This window comes from Prosopis cineraria, unplaced genomic scaffold, assembly GCF_029017545.1.
Source record: "Prosopis cineraria cultivar Desert tree isolate PC_DT_omini unplaced genomic scaffold, ASM2901754v1 PC11, whole genome shotgun sequence".
Taxonomy (NCBI): Eukaryota; Viridiplantae; Streptophyta; class Magnoliopsida; order Fabales; family Fabaceae; genus Prosopis; species Prosopis cineraria.
In genome coordinates this window covers 16,883,976-16,909,282 of record NW_026555342.1, presented here as the reverse complement: position 1 = coordinate 16,909,282, position 25,307 = coordinate 16,883,976, and the positions used below count along the sequence as shown (strand labels likewise).

General features: G+C 29.6%; 1 protein-coding gene across 1 annotated transcript; it reads right to left on the bottom strand.

Annotated features, from left to right (window-relative positions):
* Window positions 1–2,207: 2,207 nt before the first annotated feature.
* On the bottom strand, window positions 2,208–4,115 carry LOC129285952 (CBL-interacting serine/threonine-protein kinase 12-like). Its single transcript, XM_054921948.1, has one exon. The coding sequence runs from the start codon at window positions 3,957–3,959 to the stop codon at window positions 2,466–2,468; it is 1,494 nt and encodes a 497-aa protein (XP_054777923.1). The 5' UTR covers window positions 3,960–4,115; the 3' UTR covers window positions 2,208–2,465.
* Between the last annotated feature and the right edge of the window lie 21,192 nt (window positions 4,116–25,307).

Below are 25,307 nucleotides of genomic sequence, written 5' to 3'. Positions count from 1 at the left end.
AGACAAAATAAACTTTTAAAAATACTTTATATATAGGGATGAAAGGAGTAACCAAAGAAGGATTTACATTTATGGGGGATACTCAATTTTCAGATGTAATTGCATATGGGGTGAGAATAATTATGATCACCATTAAGCATATTATAAGCAGATTTGAGAGAGGAAAAAATGGAGCTTCAGTGATGTTGAACTTGTAAACTAGGGTCCACAAATGAAAATGCCTGAGTCGAAGGGCATTTTTATTTTTTTTTTATTTTGAAATAACTTGCAATTTAGCAAATAGCACCCTAATTGGCACTTTTTTTTTTAACACACAACATCATATTAAGCGGCAAACACCTAGTTGATCAATAATGTTAACAATTAACAAACTTGTGATAGTACTGTTAGTTGATAATTAGTATGGGCTAACAAGTTTTTTTTAAATAATACTAACAAATGCATGATTAGGAAGCCAAGTGTAATTCATTTTTTCCACATGATTAGGAGTAAAATATTTGAAATTTTTGAATTTAAATGGTGGATTTTACTCCAATCCAAATCTAAAATTTCCTACATCTAAAGGCAACATTATATCAAATAGACTACTGGGATAAAGGTGACACGGCTTCTCCTCTCAGGCTCCACACATGGGACTCAAGATTGAGATATAGTTTCTTTATCTTTTGAATAAATAAATAAAAATATGTAATTTTAATATATTTTTGAAAAAAGTTTATTATAATTAAATAATAATGAGACAACCGTGTAAATTAATTGTCCAAAACTTTCTATCAAGTAATTCACCTGTTATCTGTGTCTGTGTACATGATAGCTGGATATGCATATATTTTTTGGTCTGATAGTAGTTGGAAGTCTCATGTTCTTATCCTTTTAAGGTTGAAAAAGATGGCATGATACCTGTGAACAATCTTATGAATGCCTTTTTCTTTACATAAATTCAAAACATCACTACCCTGTGACCAAGTTCAATCCTATTGTCCTCTTAATTAAATTATATATATATATATATATATTAGTCCTTGTATCATTCTCTCTCTCTCTCTCTCTTTAAATAAACAAAAGTTTAAATAAATTGATTATAGAGGTTTACTAACATGGCATATCTTTGGACTCAAAACATTTATTATAAGCTAAATTTTTAACAATTGGACTAATGTTGATTATATCATTTTCTCTTTGACTTTTAAATCATTTGATAAGAGTAAATTTTAAAAGATTCAAGCCCAATGTCACTTCCAATTCATCTTCAAAATTGATTCACCACCAAAAGCACTTTAATGGTTGCTTACAACAGCATAAGACAAATTATGTCTTTAATTAACACTAATGCAGGATTACTGTCTATTATATGTATATCAGAAGAAAACAACAACAAATGTCTGGAGCATTTGTTTTTAAAAATACATGTCTTTTTCCATGTTAGAATGATGTTTCTCAAAAGCTAGAGTGATTTTTTTTTATGTCTTAACCCTCCAAATAATATACCAAAAATCTATTACTCATTATCAATACTTTCACTGGTTCTATTTATAAGTTACTTTTAACATATTTATTAGAATTAAGAAAAATTTTAAATTTTATTAACTCTGTCCAAAAATTTAATAAGTTTTTAATTTTACTCCTATTAAATATATATACTTTAAAAATAAAATTCTTTAGCATTCAATAAACTTTCCAACTTTAATAAGAAAAAAATGATAAAAATAAATATAATAATGATTGAAGTACTCTATAAATAGAACCAAAATAAACACTACCTTTTTCTCTATCTTATAAATAATAGCATATGGATATACTATTAGGTTACCTACAACTTCTTTTTGGTAGACGGTTACCTACAACTTTTGTATTCCTTCAATATCTGTTAAATAAACATTAAAGCTAGATTAAAATATTGGAAAAATAAATACAATCTTGTAATTTTTTTTAAAGAAAAGGTATGATCTATAACTGTATATAGAAGGAAGAAAAGATATTTATTTATTTTTTTGAATCCCTTTGCTTTTTTTCCCTTCCACCAAATTCCAATTAGAACAATAGACTTGTAAAGAACAAAAGATCATTGGAGTGATCCAACTAAAAACCCATTACAATCCTTCCAAGGAACCACATTTATACTTTAAAGTTTAAACCAATAAGAAAAGTATATATGAAGTTATGCAGCAGCTCATTAGAAACATATGTACTCAACTAGATTAGACAATCAATTATTCTGGGTCTGAAAAATAAGGTCACTTGGCTAGCTGTACAGTTTATATTGATAATATATTGACGGTCTATTATTCAAATTAGCCTTTTTGCAGCACTAAGTACATTAAAAGGAAAAACAGAATCTACCACTCCAGCTAAGGATAAAACCTAAGTCCAGAAAAGATAATAAACAAAATTACCTTGAACAATCTAAAACAGGAAAAAAAAATTAGTGTAATCAGTATCTGAGAGGTAAGTAGTGTGGATAAATTCTAAGAATCAAAATCAGATTGTATTTTCAATGGCTGAGGAGTATCATCAGAAGAATTTCTCGAAGAAGAAGAAGAAGAAGAAGAAGAAGAAGTTGCTGATTCATGATTTATCATCAACTTCTGCAACCCAGGTTTCAATTCAGAGTTAAAAAACTGTTCATACTCTGCTTTGTCCCCTGCTTTCTTCTTCACCTCCACCACCACCAACGACGGAGTCAGTTCGAATATCTCCGCCGCGATCGTCAATGGCCCCTTCACACCTTCCCTCGATCCCTCCAAGCTCACCCTGCAATCTTTCTTCCTCACCGTGAAGCTCACCAACTGCGCAATTTCCTCCAACTTCGATATAATCTCCGACACCGGCGCGCCTGACACGAACCTCTCCTCGTCGCCTTTCTCCTCGAACAACCCAGAGAGATCGAAGCCTGCAGAAAATGATATTATATCAAATGCATTCAAGCTCGCTGGTCTTGGAAGCGATACGTTGTTTCTTCTTTTAATTTCCAGCTCTGAATCGGATTCTGATACGGAATAGTCTGACACTGATTCTATGTCTTCTTTGTTTAAATCCAGTTTGTCAATGTCTTCAACACTGGTGCAGAGCTTATCGTCATCGAAATAGAATTTGATTTGTTTGAACCCTTTCCTGAACCACTTGTTTTCCATGATTTCTGGAATTGAGATTCTGGTTTCTGGGTTTGTATCGAGGAGACGAGTACATAAGAGGCCTAGCTCAGGTGAGAACCACTTGGGACACCGGAAAACGCCTCTGTAAATCTTCTTGTACATAGCCATAACGTTCTGATCATGGAATGGTAAATAGCCCGCCATTAAAACGAAGAGAATAACGCCACAAGACCAGAGATCAACTTTGGCTCCATCATATCCTTTTCTGGCCAAAACCTCTGGAGCAACATACGCAGGCGTTCCGCAAAAAGTGTGAAACAAGCCGTCTTGTCTAATTTGATCAGAGACGGCGCTGAGGCCGAAGTCGGAGACCTTGAGATCGCCGTTCTCATCGAGTAACAAGTTTTCAGGCTTGAGATCGCGGTGGTAGACGCCTCTGGCGTGGCAGAATTCGACGGCGGAGATCAATTGCTGGAAATACTTTCTGGCGACTTCTTCCTTCAATCGACCTCTGGCGACTTTATTGAATAACTCGCCGCCACGGACGTATTCCATGACGAAGTAAATCTTCGTCTTGGTGGCCATGACTTCGAAGAGCTGGACGATGTTTGGGTGACGGACGCGGCGGAGGATTGAGATCTCGCGCTTGATGTGAGCGACTAAACCGCCTTTGAGAATTTTTTCTTTGTCGATGATCTTGATGGCGACGCCTTCATTGGTTTTGATGTTCTGAGCGTAGTAGACCTTCGCGAAGGTTCCATGGCCGAGTAGTTTTCCGACTTCGAAGCGGCCGAGCAGGAGATTGGCGTTCTTCTTCTTCTTCTTCATGGGATTGAAACTGTCGTTCGAAACCACGACGTCGGCCATGGATGCGATGGGGAAAAATTGTCGAAGCTGCAGAAATTGTTTTGCTTTTCGGGTTTAGGTTTATGGGTCGACTTGCTTCTCCGCCATTGAAGGTGGTGACGTTAATGCGTTCTTTGGAGGTGGAGGTGTGGTTTTTATTTGATGTGATGAGTTTGTTTCTCTGTGTGTGGGGTTGGTTTGGCTAAATATATAAATAAATTATATATATATATATATATATATATAATATTTGGCACTTGGCATGAAGTATGTTTTTAGAAGACAGAGTATTACCATGCTATATAAACACAATTTGATTTGTTTCCAATTTAAATTTTGAACCTGAGATTTTTTTTTTGGAGAAAATCTTAATTGATATTTAGAACCTTGAAACTATAAATTTTAATTTAATTCATTAATTTAGATTTTATCTTCATTTATTAATTTTTATTTTTATTTTTATTTAATTCTGACTTCACAATATTTTTATTTTTAAATTAATTGATTTTATTTTAATTTAAAACATTTAAACAATTTTCAAACACTGTTGATTTCTTTCACTAAAAATATATGGCTTTTTAATTAAATTTTATCTTAATAAAATAGTTTTTTATTTTTCAATTAATACTATCTTTTCATATATACCTTTATTTTATAGTGTGTTTTCTATTATCTTTTCATGTATACCTTATAAAATAATTTACTTATTAGGAGCACTTTTTTTAAAAAAAGACATTGAATACATCTTAAAATATTAAAATTATTTTATATTTTTTAATATTCAGCCCCAGTATTTTTTAACGAAGGGGTATATGTTTAGACTCTCCAATTTTTGATAGAGCTAAACTTGCTTTTGTTTATTTGTATTGGCTATTGATAAATCTCCATTCGATATTGAAAGAAAAATAAGTAAATAACTCAAACGTGCCATTGAATTTGAAGCTTTTAGTAGTACCCCTGTCATGAAACTTAATAAAGTAACTGAACTTTTTGAAAATTATAACCTACGAAGGCAATTCATCTTTATACGGTAAATCAGTAATGATATATTATTAGGATTAATGACATTATTATGAGGCAGACTTGTACTTGAATCAAAACCAAGTTCCTTTTCTATTTGATATTTCTAAGACAATTAATTCATGGGGCCAGTGCCAATCCATAAGAGAATAAGTTATTGTACGTACCATTCTCAGAATAATAACTTATCAGTAAATTACCTATTGAAATGAAGATTGAGTAAAGTATATGCCAAGATGCAGGCAAAAAAAAAAAAAAAAACAAAAACAAGAAGAAGAAGTCAAATTGATGATTGGAGATCCAAGAATTAGGAGCATAAAAATATATTATAAGCATAGTTAACTTGAGTAATGACTTGTTTGCTTCATTAATTAGATCCACGTTTATAGGGTTCTCACATACGTGTTCGCTTCTATTGTACGGTCGTCGGCCCAGCGAGAAGCGCTCTGATTTTTCACCTGCACGTTACAACTTAACAGTCAACTCCTTCCTTTGACTTTCTATGGTCGTCTCGAAGACTCAACGTCTCTTTTAAATCACGGTGTGATCAGTATATAATCTGTATAAAAAAATATCAAAATTATTCCTCATTGTTAGTGTGAAAAATACCATTAGTTATTGATTGGATTAATGAATTTGCATTTAAATTTTAGATTTGAAATTGCAAAGAAAAATTGTAATAATAAGAAATGAATTTGAATTTGGCTTTAGATTTGAATAAAATCTAAATTCATCAATTTTGTATAGCCAAATGAGAGATTTGTATTAAATTCAAAATGTTCATTAATTCAAATACACTATTGTTATGTTTAAATACATATGAATTTGAATTTTAGCTAAATTCATTATTTAAGTAATTAAAAATGTATGTATTCAGATTTAACCCAAATCTAGATCCAAATCCTATCTTAACTCCTTTATATTAACTTAGTAACTTTTTTACTAGAATTTCTTGAACTTATAATTTAAGAGTTTCAAATATAAGAAGATAAAGTAAATGATAAATATATCATATCTTATAATTGTTTTATATTTTATTTTTAAATTATAAAATATTTATTACTATCTCTAATCAAAAATTAAATTTTTTTTCTAAAATAAGATGATAAAAAATATAAGGTGTTTTGTGTTTTTTAAGGTGCAATTAGTGAATTTTTTTTCAAAAATACTATTAATTGGGGGTATAATTAATAATATTTTTTAATTGAGACAAGAATAAAGATAAAAATATAAATAATTTTAAAGATAACTGACTAACTCTTTGAAAATATAATTTAATTAAAAATGTATTATAATATTAAATGAAAAGAGTGCCTTTTTTAATAAAGAAAAGTTCATGTGAGTTAGTTTTAAAAACTTATCAAGATAAGAACCTGTCTTCAAATTTAATGAATATTTAAGATTATTTATAGATCATTTACTAATAAAATTTACATTGAAAGTGGATTTGATCCCCCACTAATATTTATTGGTGAAGGGAGTAACTTTTTTTTATTGATGTCGTTGTATGTACGTAGGGTCCAAACAGCCACACAAATACATGCGGTGGCACGAGTCCCACTTTATCTGAGTGCAACGAGCTTACGGAGTGCAACGAGCTTCCTAATTCACGAGCAATGATAGAGTCAGGATTTTAAATTAGGAAAGTAATGATAAAATTAAGATTCTTGATAAAAAAAAAAGCCATTTTTGTCCCTTTTAAAATTAATTATTTCTCTTTTCTTTTTTCTTTTTTTTTTCCATCCAACTTTTAATTGTAGATTCATAAGTACAGCGAGCTAATGAAAAATATTCACCCAATTAACTCTTGAGTTTTGAATCTTCACTATTTATCAATGTCTTTTTTTAACTAGTTCCTGACTAGTATTTAGGGCGAGGAGTGAGTCTATTTAGTCATAATAAAATTTTTTTATTTTTTAAATAATTAATAAATAATATGAGTATTTAGGTATAGTGAAATTATGGGTTAATATTTATAAGGCTAAGTTAAAAATTTGAATAGATATAAGTTAAAAAAGTAAGATTAAAATAGATTTAAAGTTTAAAATATAAAATAACAGGGTGCAAAGTATAATAAGTAAAAGGTGTAAATTGTAAAATTTAAAACTCTATATTCTCAAACATATTATTTTTTTCAAGTAAGGGGGGCATATGTCCCCTCATTTACATGTAGCTCTGTCACTGTTCACGAGCCACATTGTTTTAAATCTTCAAACTCAATGAGGTATCCATGATTGTATTTGCAAAATCAGCCTGCAAGAAATATTCCCTTCTCTGACCCCATGTTTGGTTGAGGCCGTTTCACATCATCCTGTAAGAATATTCCCTTCTCTTATCCCTTGTTTGGTTGGGGATTTCGAAGATGAAAGAAGGGTTTGGATAAATTAGTAAAGTTGGAAAGGAAGGCCCTTTCATATCATCCCCCTTCCCTCCAAATCATGGGATTTAGAAACAGAGTGTTGCATTTTAGTCATGACAAGATCAAAATTCCTTCTCTTTCCTTAAATCAAATCCATTAAAATTTTCTCTTTTTACCATTTCCCTTCAACCAAACATGGGTAAGAGACCATCAAAATCCCAATTCTTTCTTTTTCCCTCCTCTTTATTTCTCTCTCATCGAACGAATCATGCCTTTAAGTGCTTATTTCTTATATTTACTCACTTTAATTTTTTTATTTTAGTGTTCTAGTCGAACTTGGTTTTAATACTTTTTCATTGCTTTTATTTTTTTAAAAAAAGTAGTTGCCGCGTATTTAAAAGATATTAATTTATTTACAACTAATTCAACCATGATACAATTATTAAACAATATGCCAATGTCTCAAAACTAATTGAAAGACCAATACAATTTCAATATATTCTAAATTAGAAATATTATGACTTATTTACCATAATCTATACATTATATTTATTATTATACTAAGACGTGTTGTGTAATGCAATTGAGATTTTATATAGTATTTTTTTTTATTTCATTTGAATGTTATGTATTCAAATAAAGATCGAAAGCATAGATGATGAATGCAAAAGAATGAATAAATAAAAACCTATATCTCTAATAATTCCTTAAAATTTCAAAAGTTATTTTATTGATTTAATGCTCACTAAAGTCAGATGTAAAGTCTATACTATCTCTGTAACACCCTCAAATTTACAAACTAATTTTTTATAAATTATTAAAACCATTATCATGGTAGAAAATTTTCTTACCATGATACATCCAAGACATAACACAAGTCTTAAAATATTCAAAAAGACAATTAAAACCATGAGAGACAGACATAATCCTCATGGTCATATAAATACTTTTAATAAAAAGGATTAGAATTTATATGTTGTCAAAATAAGAAATGTCCTAGGTTGGCACAAGATACATTGCATAATACAAAATGAAAGGCAACGTAAAAGATGGTGTCTCATACACCAAAGTTACACCTCTGGTGCTTTCTCGGCCGGACTCTCTCCTATAAAAATATTAACCACAGGGAATGAGACTTAAAAGTCCCAATAACTAAAAATTAATATGTAATGATGCATGCGGATGTAACTAATCATGCGATTGCTAAGTGGGCACACAAAAACATTTAATCGAACCATATTTCCAAACAAACCAAACAAGTATTTAATTGCATGACTGCACCTTATATCCTCCTTTCACCATGCTCGGACGCCAAATCACCCGGCCAAAGGTGAGTTGGACCAAGCGACACGCCACTCATTGGGTCCAATGAGGGCTTACCACGTGGTAATAATCAACCGAACAGAAATTTCCTTTAACACCATACATTAAAATACCCTAACAAGTCATGCATCATTCAAATATCCAAATAGGAATATATCTGAACAACAATATCTCATCATGATAAATAAAAATAAATTTTTCACCCACTTGGCAATAATTTCAAACAAGTATATAACAGTATTTATTTTCAATAATTCATAATTTTTCCAAACAACAAGTCAACACATAACCATTCACAAACACACTCATCACAACACATTAATAATGGTTACCTTGTGTCTTGAATAACAAGTTCCCCTTCACAACTCCTCTTTCACCACTATCTTTGTCAACACAATCTACATAGTTATTTCATAATACTATATATTAATTTTACATTAAAATAAATAACTCTAATTTAAAGAGTTAGAAAGTCTTAGATCTATAATTCATATTAACACTAATTTAAGATTTATGCCTCATTTAACTTTCTAAATTCTTTTTTAAAATTCTCGTACCCTAATAAACTATTTTTTTTATCCTCAAATCACTTCTAGTATCACAATTTCATCCTTCTATATTCTAAAAATTCATCCAAAAATAAATTAAAAATTTCAAAATTATCCTAAAATCTCAAATCACCTTTCTATAACCTCAAAAATACCTGTTCATACTTAATAAATACGTAATAATCAGAGGTTCATCTCTACATCTCAGATTCCACATAAATTCAACCATATAGATCTAGATTTTAATCAAAAATTTTTAAACATGAGTTTCAACCTCAAGAAAATATTCTATAATATTTATTATATCCCTAAGAGTTTTAACCTATATTTTTAATCCATCATATCATCAGATTAACTATCCTATAGAAAAATCCTAATCAAAATATTTACTCTATCCTACAAGATAATCATATCACTAGAAAGCTAATATTATTTAGAAAATAACTATTAAATTAATTTTGTAATTAAATAAATTTTTAAATGCTAATCTAAACAGGAAAGTTAGAACATACTTGAAGAAAAAGAAAATAATCTCCCCTTACGAGAAAACGCCGAGCAACGTGAGAGGAAGAGAGAAAAATAATATAAAAATAGGATTTTGGGTCCCAAAATTATATTAAAAAAAACTATAGGTCTGAATTTAATTATTCAAACCTTTGGGCAATAAGTTACAATTTCCTCTAAATTGCATCTTAGCCTCTCATGCTTCCTAATGCACACACCCCCTCCTTTTTATACATGAAGGTACCTCATCTCTTCCCTTATCTAACCAATGTGGGACTTAGAAACAACAACCTTTCACCCCCCCTTTTTTTGTTCCTTCTACCATCTCTGTTTTTTTAACACATACATAAAAAAAATTATTTATGTATTATATCTTAACTAAATATTGCTTATGTGGTTTTAAATTTAAATTTTTAAATTCATAATTAAATACCTAACCATAATATTATTTCTAAATAACCTTAAATAATATAAATTCCTATTATTATCATTTTTTTTCTCAAAACCTAAATTCTACAATTTTTTTATTATATAAAAAATCAGGATGTTACAATCTCAAACATGGCGAAGTCCCTTTCACATTTGTAAGTGTTATCTGTGAATCATATGACATAGCCACTCTAGATTTGTTGACTCAGATCCAATTTTTTTTAAAAAAAATCAATTATTATAATTAAAAATCAAATAAGTTGACCTAAGATCCTAAACATTGTACGTAAAGGATTAACATTGAAAAATTAAGTTAGCTTGATACTTTATGATGAATGAATAACCGACATGCAAGAATATAAAACGAAGCTGATTTTTTTCGCCCTCTTAGAAAAGACCATAAAACGAAGCTGATTAAACAAAGGATAAATAAAGAAGCTTAAAAAAAATCGACTGTGGGGATGATATTCTAAAGTGGTGAAGCGCATATCTGAAATTATGCGGCATGATCATAATTCAATATCTAATTAGTCCTTTGTTAGGGTTTATACTTTTTTCTTTGGGTGAAAACAGGGCAATGTTAGGGTTTATACTTTAATCATAAATCAAGGCTTGTCACTTTTAGTAAAATGGCTTAAATTATTTTGAAATGACTCATCACACATTGATATAGTTATTAATTCTTTAATTATTCAATGTGGGACTATTATTCATTTAATATCTTTTACTTTTTTATTTTGTTGTGATTTACACATCAAAAGGACCTTGAAAGAAACCTGAATTTTAAAAATGATTTCTAATAAGTAAATATTAATAAATTTATAAGTGAAGTCTTTACTGTCCGATCTATTTGAGGTCATTATTGAATATTACATTTTTTCAGGGATTTTTCATTGACATTCTTCTCAGAAAATATTGAACTGAGGTTTAGGAATAATTTAAAACAAAATGTTGCTAAATGACACGTGGCTATAATTAGTTAATTAATTATTATGGATAACGTGATTATCCCAAATCTGGAGCGGAAGACCCAACCGAGTTCAGAATTCTTCACCCCATTTATTGCCCCCCCCCCCCCCCCCCAAAAAAAACACCAAGCGGACTTCACTCGTAGCCCATTTACAGTGCTTTAATTAATTATCATTATGCTATAATTAATTATTAATGCTTTTTGTCCGGTTCAGATTAAAACTAAGGCATGTTTGGTATGACAACGAATTGACGAGTTGTTGCTGGGTGACTTGTAAACGTGATATGCTGGGAAAGGTCAGTAATTAAACCATTGATGATTCCTCTTCACGTTGAAGTGTTGAGATTTACAAATTTCAATCTTTTTTAATTGTAGATTATAAACAATTAAAATTATGACCTTAGTAAAATGTATTTTCATTTTTTCAATGTGAAATTAGGCACAAACTTAATAATCAAGATGGGTAATTATAGGAGTAGTGACTTATTTTATCTAGGAAGTTCCTGTACATCCTTCACAGTGTCGCAAGGTAATGAATGCACATTCCTTCATTCTCTCACACGTCTGCTGAAATGCAAGACATAATTTTTTTTTTTTTAATTCTAAGTGATAACATTAAGCTATCAAGGTTCAGAGTAGTACATAGGAGATAATTGTCTCTTATCATCATCCACCACCTTTCAACAATAAGATGGGAATTGATCAAAAGAAATAAAAGATTGTAATAAATTAAAACCATTAGTAGCTAACAAGCGGACAGAAACATTTGCTTCCCTAAACATTAAGAACAAAGAAACATAACTACTCCTTGCCAAAGCAATAATAAAGCTATAAAATATGTCTGAAATTTATGTATTCATTTCTTGCATTTCTCAATCCAGTGACAACCTATTTATAGGGAGTTTGATGCTAGAGAATGGTGACACATGTATAACAGAATATTGTGGAATGAAAAACATTTACAATAAATAATTTATTTTAGTGAATGATGTGCTGAGCTTGGGCTTGATTTAGGCTTTGAGATGGATCCTTCAACACTCCTAAACAAAAGAAGTCCAGCATACAATCGATTATATCTCTAAAAGGATGTATTACTATATCCGAGCGTGTGAGAAGACTCACTGCCTCTGCACAATCTATAAATACACTAATATGTTGAAACCCTATTTGTGATCAAAGTTCCAGACCTGAATATTGCCCAATGATTTCAGTAATGGCAGGGGTGAAGTTTCCCACATTTGAGTTGAAACCGCAGCAACCCAATCAGCTTCGTTGCTTCTCACGACACATCTATGCAATATCAAGCCTCAGCAGTATCTTCCGGTTTATACCAATGACTATTCCCTCTTCTAGAACCATGATGCATATTGGAGCATGATGATCCTTTGGGTAGGAGAAAAACACTGAGGGAAAAAATTACGTACATTACGCATGCTTCTTTTTCAAATTAAGCTTTAAGAAACTCAGGATTTGATAATGACGATGGAGGGATTCTTGTTAGTGGGGCTATGAACTTTGACTCTGTTTTTGAATAATCTCAAAACAGTTCTGGTCACGACGTTTTCTTGAGGCGTCTGGTCTGGAAAATGCATTGGGCTATGCGAGCTTTCATGCCAGGAAAAGCTCGCTTAACTGAGATATATATGAGCATGGCAGAGTATAAATGTTATGAAATGGGTAGTGCCATAATATCTTGTTCTTCTCGAGGCCACTCATATGATATACCTCAAGCTTTTTAAGTTATCAAGTTGTTTTGGTGTTTTTTTTTTTTTTAAGATCTTTCATATGAAGTCTGTGCTTTCAGTGCTTGTCTTCATTTTTCTAGTACCGATTGTCTGTGGAACAACTGTTTCACCATTGCTTTGGTTTGGCCTTGTTGCAGTTTCTTTGAGAACTTTTTGTTTTTAGATCTCTGTGCCTTTTCAGGTGTGCAAGTTTACACAATGTGAGGATGTTCCTTAACTTTCGTGCTGTTGCTGCAACGAGTATTCCCTTCTTCCTACTCCTAATTAGCAGCGTTCCGATTACTCTTCCGCGGGAGGCTTCAAGTTTGGATCGAAAACAAGAGCCCCTTTAATCTATCATGTCTTTTAAGTTTCTGTCGGTTTATGGTTTTTTGGGCTGGGCCTCTTTTATGTGCTGACCTTCTAATAACTAAAATTGTCTTACTTCAAAAAATTGTCTTACTTCTAATAACATTATTAAAAAATTGTCTTTTATCTCTACTTCATATTATAAATATAAAAAACCATCTGTGTTGTATAGTACTCCTCTCTTTTTAGATTATAAGATATTTTTAAATAAAATTTCACATATCAATAAACCTTATTAAATATACTTAACAACTTTATTTTTTAAAACAAAAATATAAACTTTCAAAAATACCCATCATTTAATATATTAAAAATAAAAAAGATGAAAATTAATTATTGAGAAAGAAAGGATAATATTAAAATTATTGTATATAATGAAACCTTAATCTATCCAAAGTGTTTTATATTTTGAGATGAAAAAACTCCTTCAAAAACGCTTTATACTTTGAAACGAAGGTAGTATCATCTTACAATTATCTCCACTTTATATTATGTATATAAAAAAAATCCTGTACGCGAAATTGTAATCATATTAGCAATGAAAATTTATTTAAACTTAAATTACATTATTAATATTATGATGTAATTTAAATTTTTTATATATAATCAGTATATAAATATGTTAAATAATTATATAAAAATTAAATGTATTACTATAATACATATTATTTGTTAAATAGATAAAGAAATTAATAATATTATATGTAACTTTATCAATATTTAAATTATAAAATTCATGCCTTTTATTGTAATTTATACTTCAAAAATTAATTTTAATTAAAATTATCCAAACATCTTCTTTCCTGGTTGGATGTGCTAATAATTTAATTTTTATAAAATATTCGTTTATTTTTAATATGATTTTAAATATAATTTTTATAATTAATCCTATATATGTTAAATATTATATGAATATTAATTGAATCACTATTATACATATTTTTTATAACCCACTATTATACATATTTTATTTGTTGAATAGAATTTAACAAATTTAATAATGTTGTATACAATTATATTAATACTTATATCTTGAAAAATAATGTCCTTTATAATAGTTTATATATCTAAAGTTAATTCTAACTAAATCATTCAAACATCTTTAATTTTGTCAAAATTAATTAAAAAAATAATACTATATAAATATGATAATGTTATAATACAATCAGTTATAATCAGAATCAATCACATTAATTAGTTTTTTATAATTAATTATACCTAACCAAAATTCAAATGGGCCCTTAAATAAGTCAAAACTATGTTTTGACATAACTGTACATACACTCCTTCGTATATTAGTTATAAGTCATTTTTAACATATTTTGTTATACTTAAAAATTTTTAAAACTCATTAACTATTTAGAAGTTTAAAAAGTTTTTAACTTTTTTCCCATTAAATATCCATATTTTATAATATATATATATATATTTTTTTTTTACCAATATTTAATGGGGAAAAAAAACAGAAAAGTTAACATCATGCCTTACAAATATGATAAAAAAAATATCATTATTTCTTAGTCTCAAAAATGGGATAGAAAGGAGAAAGTAGGGCTACACATGGGCTAGATTAGGCCAAGCACCAACCTATGCCTGGCCCATTGTGTAGTTTGAGCGGAATTTGACTCAATTAACTTAAAAAAATTTTCACAAATGCTTTTTGAAAAAAAATATATAAACAAATTTTCTTGAATTAAAGGACAAAATTGTCCTTGATATTTTCACCCAAACACACGCCGTATTCTAAAATATTTTTTAATATAATTTTATCTCAATGTTTTTTTATTAAGATACAACATTCTCCCGTGACTTTTAATTTTGAAAATTTGACCATTTTGTGCCTAACTGAATGTCCACATCACTTCCTCTCCCTTGCCCTGTCAGATATTTCTTTGACTTTTGATTCTTGATCTCATCCACCCCACGCAATAACGTGTCTCGCTTCCCTCCCCCATCTTTGTCCCTTATTGTTGGTGAAACATTTCCAAATCAAAATTCTAAATCACTACCAAAATCAACACTCAAACATTTACAGATAAAAAATTCCATATCCACAATCACAATCAACATTCAACAAAAAATTATTTAACTCCAAATTTTACAACAAATTAAACAAATAAAATTTTTTTTATCAAAAAATTAAAGAAGATGAAGCATCCAAAATCAAATCTTCAAACCAATGAAGAATCGAAAGACCTTGGAACCCAGACCCTCAAACCCAAAATCAAATCTAATTGTTGTTGAAGATGAAGAATAAAAGGACCTTTGATCCAAGACCATTAGCCTTCGAACCCAAACTAGCACGGTAAAGCGAGAACATGGAAAGAATCGAATCAAATTATGTGGGTTAACATAATAGATGCGAAGATGATGACCGAAACCCTGGTAGCCATGGTGAGAAGCAGTGGCCAACGTCCATAAGGTCACTTACTTGGGTTGAAGAACAAGCCTTCCCTCGCAAATGGCAATGTTTGTTGCACTCTTCACAAATGCATGGGTTATGATAAGTAATATAATATGAGTAAAGTATAGTTTCTATAGAAATTTATTTAAAAATGATGATCAAACAAAAGATTAAATAAATTTAATTAAGTTGAGCAAAACATAGTTAAGTAAAGTTGATTTTGTAAACTAAATTAAAATTAGAAAATAAAGAAAAGAAAATTATTCACAAACTTCAAGCACAAATTGTGACTAAGGATTATTTGTCCTCTTGCATCTCATAACACTAAAATTATCTTCTCTCATAAATATTTTTAATGAAAACAAATGCTACCCTAGAGTTTTAAAAAAATACTTGAATAAGCTCTCTCAAATCATGAACAAGTGTTTAGTTAAATTAATTGCCCAATCTCTTAATACAATTAATAAAACACAATTTTAAGCACAAACTCTAATGTGACTATGTAAGGTTAGTAAATATATTTCTATCTTACTAGCAAAATTTATCCATTAATCTTGCAAATTTCAAATTCTTAGATTGCACTATTTTGATATGGGTCTAAATATTTTAATAGAAATATATTTGCTAACCTTACATATCAAAATATAAGAGAGGAAAGAGAAGAGGAATAAAAAAATAAAAAAAATTGAGTTTCAAATGTTTTCAAAACTCTAATCGCTTACTCCAAGCTATTCCAATGCCCAAACCTTAGCACGTAAAGCTCCCAATGGTGGCTTCAAGTTTATAGAACACGTTCTAAGTTGAGCAAGCTACATATAAGTGTACTACCCAATTAATTTTAGCTGAATAAAACGTAATGTTTTGTTGACAATGATAAAAGTTGCAAACAAAGTCGCGACTTTAATGACAATTTTGGACAGTTTTGCACTCTTCTTCAATTAACATCACAGCTCTTTTTTGCATTATTATTCAACCATAAACCTTTCAAAAGCATCAATGAAGGTCCAGAATTGCATCCTTCCTAACCTTAAATCAAAATAACATAAATTAAGTTTAAAAATATCAAATTAAAGCCAAATGTGCAAATCTAAAGTAAGATGGATATTTTATTAATTTGGGCAATCAAAATATATAAAATTGAGCCAAAATATATTAGAATCTAAGAAAAATGTGCTCAAATAACATAAAATTCTGGAGGTTAACAATGTTGCTAAGATTGAGCCTCTCCACCTTTACGAATGGGAGGCATCGTATGGTTCACAACAAGATGAATAGGGTGAGGGGTTCAATTCACAATAGAAGGCATCCTGGCTTTTATTGTGATTATGCTACAAGATGAAGGTGAGGTCCTAGGATTCACAATACAAAATCAAAGAGGGCTAGGGCACGAGTTGCCTTTGGTGGATCAATTATTTATTGAGGGAGAAGGAGTGTCAGGACCAAGAGATCAAACTGTAAGGTCTCCCTTACTCAAAAATATTTAACTCTAAGTCATGACAATCTAGGATAAAATCCTCAAAGGATTACCAAATTGTAAAATTTCATAAAAAGAAAATTTCTCCAATCCTTTTTGTAAAAAAAATCACAAATTCAATATGTCGAATCTCAAACATTGTTTAATAATCTCCAATCAGAGTTTTGAAAATAAAGTGGAAGATTGAAAATCAATTGAGACCCAAAATAATGAGTTTTAAAACTCAAAAATAGATTTTGTATAGAAAATGGCACATACGTTGCGGCTTATGACATGTACGTCGTGGCTTGTCTTCTCTGTGTCATGCGCCGTGGTGCATTACACGAATTTGACAGCATCAGTGCTATTATTTGATAACACAGGGAGCAAACTCTCGATGTGTCTCAAATCTCCATTCGACGTCCGATTGAGGTGATTTCGGTATCTACATGGAGTTTTCTCCCAACTCTAGCTAATGACACTAGTTTCACACTTAAATTCATTTTCTATAATAAGTTAGACACCAAAATCCATTTTGATCACTTTTTCACAAAATTTCACAAATAGGTGTCCCAACTCAACCACTCGTGCCAATAGTTCATACCAACCATCCAACCACACTCAATAAACTCTAACAGACTCGTGCAATGCACACACACAATTAAAAACATTTATATCATAAAATCACCACTCAACACCCGATTTTTACAAAACATAAAGGGGGAGGAAATGTTGTATAAAATCATCAATTTCATCCTAAATCTTTCAAAATACATATGTTTTTACTTGCACAAGTATTTTAACCCTATCCATGGGTTTACAATCAAAATTCACTAACCCAGGACACAAAATACACTGGTTATACATAAAATCATGCAAGTAGTGCATAAATCATGTTAAATAATCCTAATTGGCAATTACATCAACAAATACATATGAAAGTAACAAAAAGAGGCATACAGAGGATTACTCCACAATCCTAGTCCTTTGTGTGCTTTCCTCGATTTGGATCCGATGAGCTAGGTTTTGAAAATATTAAGAACTGAGGGGTGAGTACAACCACTCAATAACCAAGTTTTACTTAACATATATAGTTGCATATCAATTGTCATTATATGCAAATAAGCAAAAAAGCACAGATATCACAAATAAACACTTGGTTATGGTTCATAAAACTAATAACCATGTGACCGGGCTTACCACAACACACTTTATCATGTTAATTCACAAAACATAACATGGGGTTGCAAAAATAATAACCATGCACCCTCAACCCATGCCGAACCATAGAACTAATAATCATGTAGTCGGACTTATATGCATGATCATATGCCAACATTATATCCTCCTGTTACCTCTAACATAAAACTGGTGGCTATCACATGGCTACGTCTTTCACTTATGAGGAGCTACCAGCCTAGGGTGAACTCATTCACTTATGTAATCTATTTTTTCCCAATACTAACAACCATGGGGTGTTGTACCCCTAATTTAGCCTTCTCATGAATCGGTAGAGACTAGTTAGGATTAAGTCCCTCGTAGAACAAGTGAGACAGTCCCGAATCAACCATGGGACAAGGGCTACCTCTTGATTTCAATGGTCGGTGCCAAGGCTAGTTCCTAATTCCAACAGTTACTACTAGTACCATATGGATTTACATCAATCTACTCCTCTTCTTAGGCAAACTCTTGCCAATGATCATGTTATGCACATTTATCACATATTATGCATTTCAATAATTAATTTATGGCAATTAATCTCATATAATCATATTCAATTTCTCTATATAATCCATATAATACATCACAATTCTCCACCCATAATAACAAATCATAATCAATTTCGTAAAACACAAAGGGTAACATAATCAAGATTTAATTTGCCAATATGCATTATTAATTTAAATCATAATTCACATTTCACAAACACAATTAACATTCAACTATAAAGATTAAATTTTTTCGGGTTACCTCAAACCTTTGAGAGGTCAAAGGTTTACCCCTCACTATACCAACTTCCCAAAGCTTCAACAAACTTGAATGATGCCAAAAAAATTCATACTACAATCATAAGCAAGAATATCATTACAATCTCATTCTAAGGAAAATATCAATATTGATTCCACCTTTCCTCTATTCTACCAATCCCATAAATCTATACCCATTCATACCCAATGGGCTCTTTAGGTTTCATTAATGTACATTATCACTAATAACACCTCAAACCATCATTAATGTACATAAACATCTCCCAACTACCATATTTATATTAATTTTCAGATATTAAATGCTCCCATAGACCAACCACTTCTAAAATCATCAATGTGGTGTTTTAATACCTTAAACAACTCCCATCATACTCATTTTAACCAATGAAATCGGACCCATACTCCTATAGATCAAAAATCCATCTTCCAACTCAAACCCTACCATAAATCATTATGAATGAAGGAGAGAAAGGAAGAATAAGTCACTATAAACTTACGTTGGGTGTTTGGGAACTTCAAAACATCAACAATGAAAGCCAATGCCATGCCCTAGCAGAGCTTAAGTCGAGCTTTTCATTTTTCTCTTCTCCTTTTCTTCTATGTTTGCATGCAAAATGTATTTGGTTTATTAAATTTTTGCCCGTGCACTGCGGCGCACGCTGCCTTCCACCGTGGCGCATGGCATAGAGGAGCTTGTTATATTGAAATTCGTCTCTGTGCGTCACGGCAAACTGACCATGCGCCGCGGCATGTGGCACAGAGGACAATTCTTCACTTTTTCTTCCTCTTTCCTTGCCCGGGTGGCCTACCATCGATCCGAAACCACTTCTAAGGTTGAAATCACCATAAATACACCAAGTTAAGCCCATTTGGCCACACACATCATTAACTCACTAATTACCTTATTAAGTTAATAAACTAGGATTAAATTTTCCTAGATGTTACAAGGAGAGGGTGGTTTGGACAAGTTGGTGAGGGTTTTATGGGATAATGAAGTTTGAAGGGGAGGAGGAGGAGGTAGGAAGGACAATAGTGGAGATGAGAGAGGAGAGAGAGAAGTGGAGAGAGCGATAGGGAGCTAGTTAGATGGATAAGGCCAAGGGGAACGAACCACCGGGTGAGAGGGAGAAAAGGTTAGATGGCATTAATGTAGGGCCCATTTGACATTTGACATTTGGCATGCCATTTTAGTAATTCTCGATCACACTAATGGTCAACATTTTGATTTGTTAGCGGAGAGCAACATTATACCTAAATAAAAAATATTGGGATGAAATTGTGCCAAGAAATACTTTAGGATATGGGGTATGCCTGGATGAAAACATCAAAAGCAGTTTTATACCTTAACCTAATTTTCTTTGAAAAAAATGTAATTATTATCATTTAAAATAAATCTTTATAAAATAGGTATTAGAATCAAAAGTATTTTTTTAAAAAATTATATATGATCAACAATTGTCAATTATTTTTACATAATATTAAGTTAAGAACAAATTTTAAATTTTGAAAGAGATTACAAAATTGTAATGGTAAGAAATGTCTAAAATGACCATAAAAATGATATGCTTCATGATAACTCTCAACCAACTATAATACTATAAAATAAACATTATATACAAAAAAAATTAAAAACAAAAATTAAAAAATAGTATATGTTCAAGCTAGGTTAGGCAGTGCAAGGTTTGACTCTTGGCCAATGCCAAACCTGAAGCTTGACCCAATATGTCCAAATGCTTCAAGCAAGGTAGAGCTGACTAGGGTTTTTGGTGATGTACACAACCTTAGGAGGAAGTATGTATGTATAATGAAGCAATATAAGTAATGGCAGAGCTACATTGGCTACCCCCTCACTTTGAAAAAAATTACAAGTAGGACATGTAAAATTTAGAACTTTGCACCCCCTACTTGTGATATTTTACCCCCTTTGAACTAAATAAAAATATTTAGGTTCAAAACTTATTAAATATATAATATTTTAATAATTTAGATAAGATATAAAGAGCATAAGACTATATCAACCTATGGAATATAATTTTTTAAAGTGAAATTGATGATAAATCTATTTATATTATTATAATTTTAATCCTAGCATAATTACTATTATTTTTTAAAAAATATTAATTTTTCATTAAATTACTCTACACCCCTGAATTGGAGTCCTGGCTATGCCACTCAATATAAGAATGCCATATAGTTCACTTGATTTATTTTAATTAATTCCTTTTCGTTGGTGATCGATTTATATTTAGCTCACCACAATCGGACTAGCAAATAGTTTACCACTTGTTTGGTGGAGTCTTTAATTGGACTTGAACGGACTCAACTAATGCAACAATCCAAAAAACAATTGTTATACTAGTACTGTTGGAGAAGAATACTCCCTAGTTTCTCAATATATATATATGTGTGTGTGGAGAGAGAGAGAGAGAGGTGTTAAGTTTTAGAAAGCTTGCCTTAACTTCAAATATAAATCACTTTAAACTTGTGAAAAAGTGGTTAATAGTATTAAATTATTTTCCCACAAATGTCTTCAATAATCATGTTGTAAATAAAGATATGAATAAATAAATTAATGTAGTGTTTAAATTGATGGATTCTAATTTAAATTTTACATTTAAAATCATTTAGATAGTGTTAAAAATTTTAAAGAAAGAAGAAAAACGAGCTAAGGTTTGAACTAATAAAATAAAAAATTATAACTGATGAGCTTATCTTTATTATCCAATGGATGAGATGAAAATGAGAGATGAGAGTAGAGGTGAAAACAGGTGAGAACAACATAAGTATCAATTGTAAAAATGTTAAAAGAAATACAAGAGGGTTTGGGTAAATGTAATTTTAAGTAACTATAATGTACAAAGAATTTAAAGTTATAAATAAAAGATAATAATATAAAGATTTAGATTTGAATTAAATTCGAATTCATAAATTTTTGTGTATTAAATGAAGAATTTTATTGAAACCCAAATTCTCATACATCAAAACACAAGTAATAATTCTTACAAAAAAAAAACACAAGTAATAATTGAGATAAGTTGATTTTAATTGGAGAATAATTTTAGACAGAACGGATAATTTTTGAACAATTTAAGAATCTAAACTACTTTTAACAACTTTCTTAAATTCATTCTAGTGGAATTAACTGAAATAAATTATATCAATGACAAGAGGAAATTCACACAATAAGATTGAGATCTGAACAAGCAAGGGGTGCACAAAAAATCAAAAATAAAACTTGAATAGACTATTCACTATTGTCCTCGTTAGTATTCGGCTTGACTTTATAGGGATTTTTTGTTTTTTGTTTTTTGTTTTTTTTTTGACAGAATTGAATCAAAACTCTGGTCGAATTGATAGTTCAATTCAACTTAAGAAAATACGAAACTTTCCTCACTTTGCAACTGAGGAAAGATAACGTTGTTCTTAAAATTGATTTTTTTTTTTTTACTCTATATTCAGAATGCTATATATAAGAATCAAGGAAAATGATAGTTAGTGATCTTTTAGTTAATACTCTATAATGACAATTAAGATGAGACCCCGAAGTTTAAATGCCAATTATTTATTCTTGACTTTTCAAAGATGAAAGCCTGTGGGAAAACTTTTCTTGGTGTAAAAAATTATATGAAAACTCAATCGGAATAGATTTCAACATAGATTTTTTGTTTATCATAAAGCAAACTTTATTAAAAACATGAAATGATTACAACAGAAGTCCAATAAATTAATAAAAAAAATTCCCATGCCCATAAACGGAAGAGAAAGACGGAAAACAAAAATCCAAAGAAGCCTAAATAAAACATACAACATGAGAAAAACGTGAACAAACTTTTTTAATTGATTGTTACTAAACATAGATTTTTACAAGTCAACAAGGGCATTTTGATCTTTAGACTGTTTTTAAATTGTTACTATCTAATTTAAAACTTCCCCAATCGTTATTTTCCATGAGTATTGTTTTACCATATAATTTTTTATGAAGTATAGAAATGTCGATCCTGTTTTTTCCCAATTAATCCGATATATCACGTGTCAATTTGTTATCAAATTAATTAACTATAACAAGTAATAATAGTCATCAGAAAAGAAAAAAAAAATATTTTTAGCAACTTAGAATACAGGCACCAATAGCAAGGTTTCTGATAAAATATAATATAATTTATTAAACAATTTGCCCAATCTAATGACCTTTGAATTGGAGGTAATATTATTTGTTAATCTTGAAAGTGATTAATCACTTATTTTATCCTATAATACTCCTTTCACCTCAATTCATAAGGCATTTTTTTTGGAAAAATTATACATGCTAATAAAATTCATTATTAAATAAAGTTTATAATTTTAATTTTTGTGTAAATTTCTAAAAATATTTTTTATTAATAAGAGATAGGTAAGGTAAGAAGTGAAATAATAAGGAGTAATATTAGAATAATCAATAAAAAATTTTTTAAACATTTTATGTTTTAGAACATCAAATTATCTCAAAATAATATCTTATAAAATGAGATTAAAATGAGATGGGGGAGTACTATTTATTGGATACTATAAAAAAGTGTTATTTATAGGATGGAACAAATAACTACCTCCGACACTTAATCATATAAATATTAAATAGAGTAGTTTTGAATTTTATAATGCCCACAACCACAGGTAAGAGTTGGTAGAACTAATTATAATTCTATATAATAATAATAATAAATTCAGAAGCTCAGTCTTTTTGTAAGTTGAATATCATTGATAGACCAAAGCTGATGTGTCATTCTCTTGGAACTTTGGTTTGTATGCTTGTGGATGAGGTGATGCCACCCACTTAACTTACCCTAAATTTAAACATAGTTATATTAATTAAATGAACATGATAATAAGATCAAAGGGTAAAAGCCAAGATCACGTGCAGAGCAGGTGTGACGCCGTTTGCCGTCTGCTAATGTGTAGTCCTTAGTCACTTTGACCTTAATGTGCATGTATTACTCTTTTACTTTATTTTGATTTTATTAATTAATGTGGCATTGTATGTAACTTGTCACTTTGTGTGATAGAGGACATTCTTCTTTTAATATAAAATATATTGATTCATTTCATATTTGATATAATTTTAGAATAAATTAAATATTTTTATTAAAATATACTACTTCATTTTCGAATATAAGAGAAACTACTTTGTTTCTCTTTGTTCTTGTTTACTATAAAAAAAATTACAAATTTCAAGAAATATTTATTATGGTTTTTTCAAATTATCCCTCATGAAGTCAATGTTCATTTGTACTAGACAAATTTGTTTCATCAATTACAACAATGATTTAGTCCAATATTTTTATTTTTAGATATAATTATTATACTTATCTAATTTTCTTAAACTTTGTGAATTTGTTATTTTCTCTTACATTTAAAAATGGAGAGAGTACAACATTTTTATTACCTCCATCCTAATTTATAAAATATTTTTGAGAGAAATTTAATTTCTTAAAATATGAGACACGTTGATAAACATAAAGTTTCGTTAAGGATGTTTTTCCAATATTGTCTTTCCCATTATTTTCTCTCCCTTTAAGTGGGATACTAAATGAAGAGTATTTTTAAAAATTTATATTTTTGTTGTGAAAAAAAAAGATTGTAAGGTGTATTTAATGTCTATTATTAATATATGTGATGTTATCTAAAAGTATCTTGGGATAGATGGAATGTTTATTTTTTAAATACACTTGCAATTATAAATATAGGTGACATATGGTATTTACTCCCTCTGGACTAAAATATAAGGCATTGATAACTATTTCATGTACATTCTTAAAAAACATTAGTTGAAATCATAATTTCTTTATAAAGTTTATATTTTTTAAATTTTATCCTAATTAAATACCTTATATAAGTGATTTGATAATAATAATTAAAATTTCAATGCATCTTTTTTTTAAAATGTTAGTAGGATATAGTTGAAAAAAATAATTATAAAAGTTATCTAATATTTTATATTTTAAATTAAGTAAGACTTTTAAAAAATATCTTATATTGTGATCTGAAAAAAGTATAATCCCATAATTATATTTATAAGGTAGAGAGAGAAAAAAAATTTGATCATATTTAGAAGGCATGTGTTAATTTTAATGCTCTTCTTTATATTTTTATCCTTATTAAATATTTTAAATAAAAATATTAGTCATGAGATTTAAAAATATTTATTAAAGATAAATGTAAAAATTTATTAAATTTTGTAACAAAATTAATAATATTTATGATTTTCTTTAATTTTAAAAAAATATATTAAAAATGATTCATGA

Coding starts and splice junctions, on each gene's coding strand:
- LOC129285952 (XM_054921948.1), bottom strand. CDS start 3,959: ATGGCCGACGTCGTGGTTTCGAACGACAGTTTCAATCCCATGAAGAAG.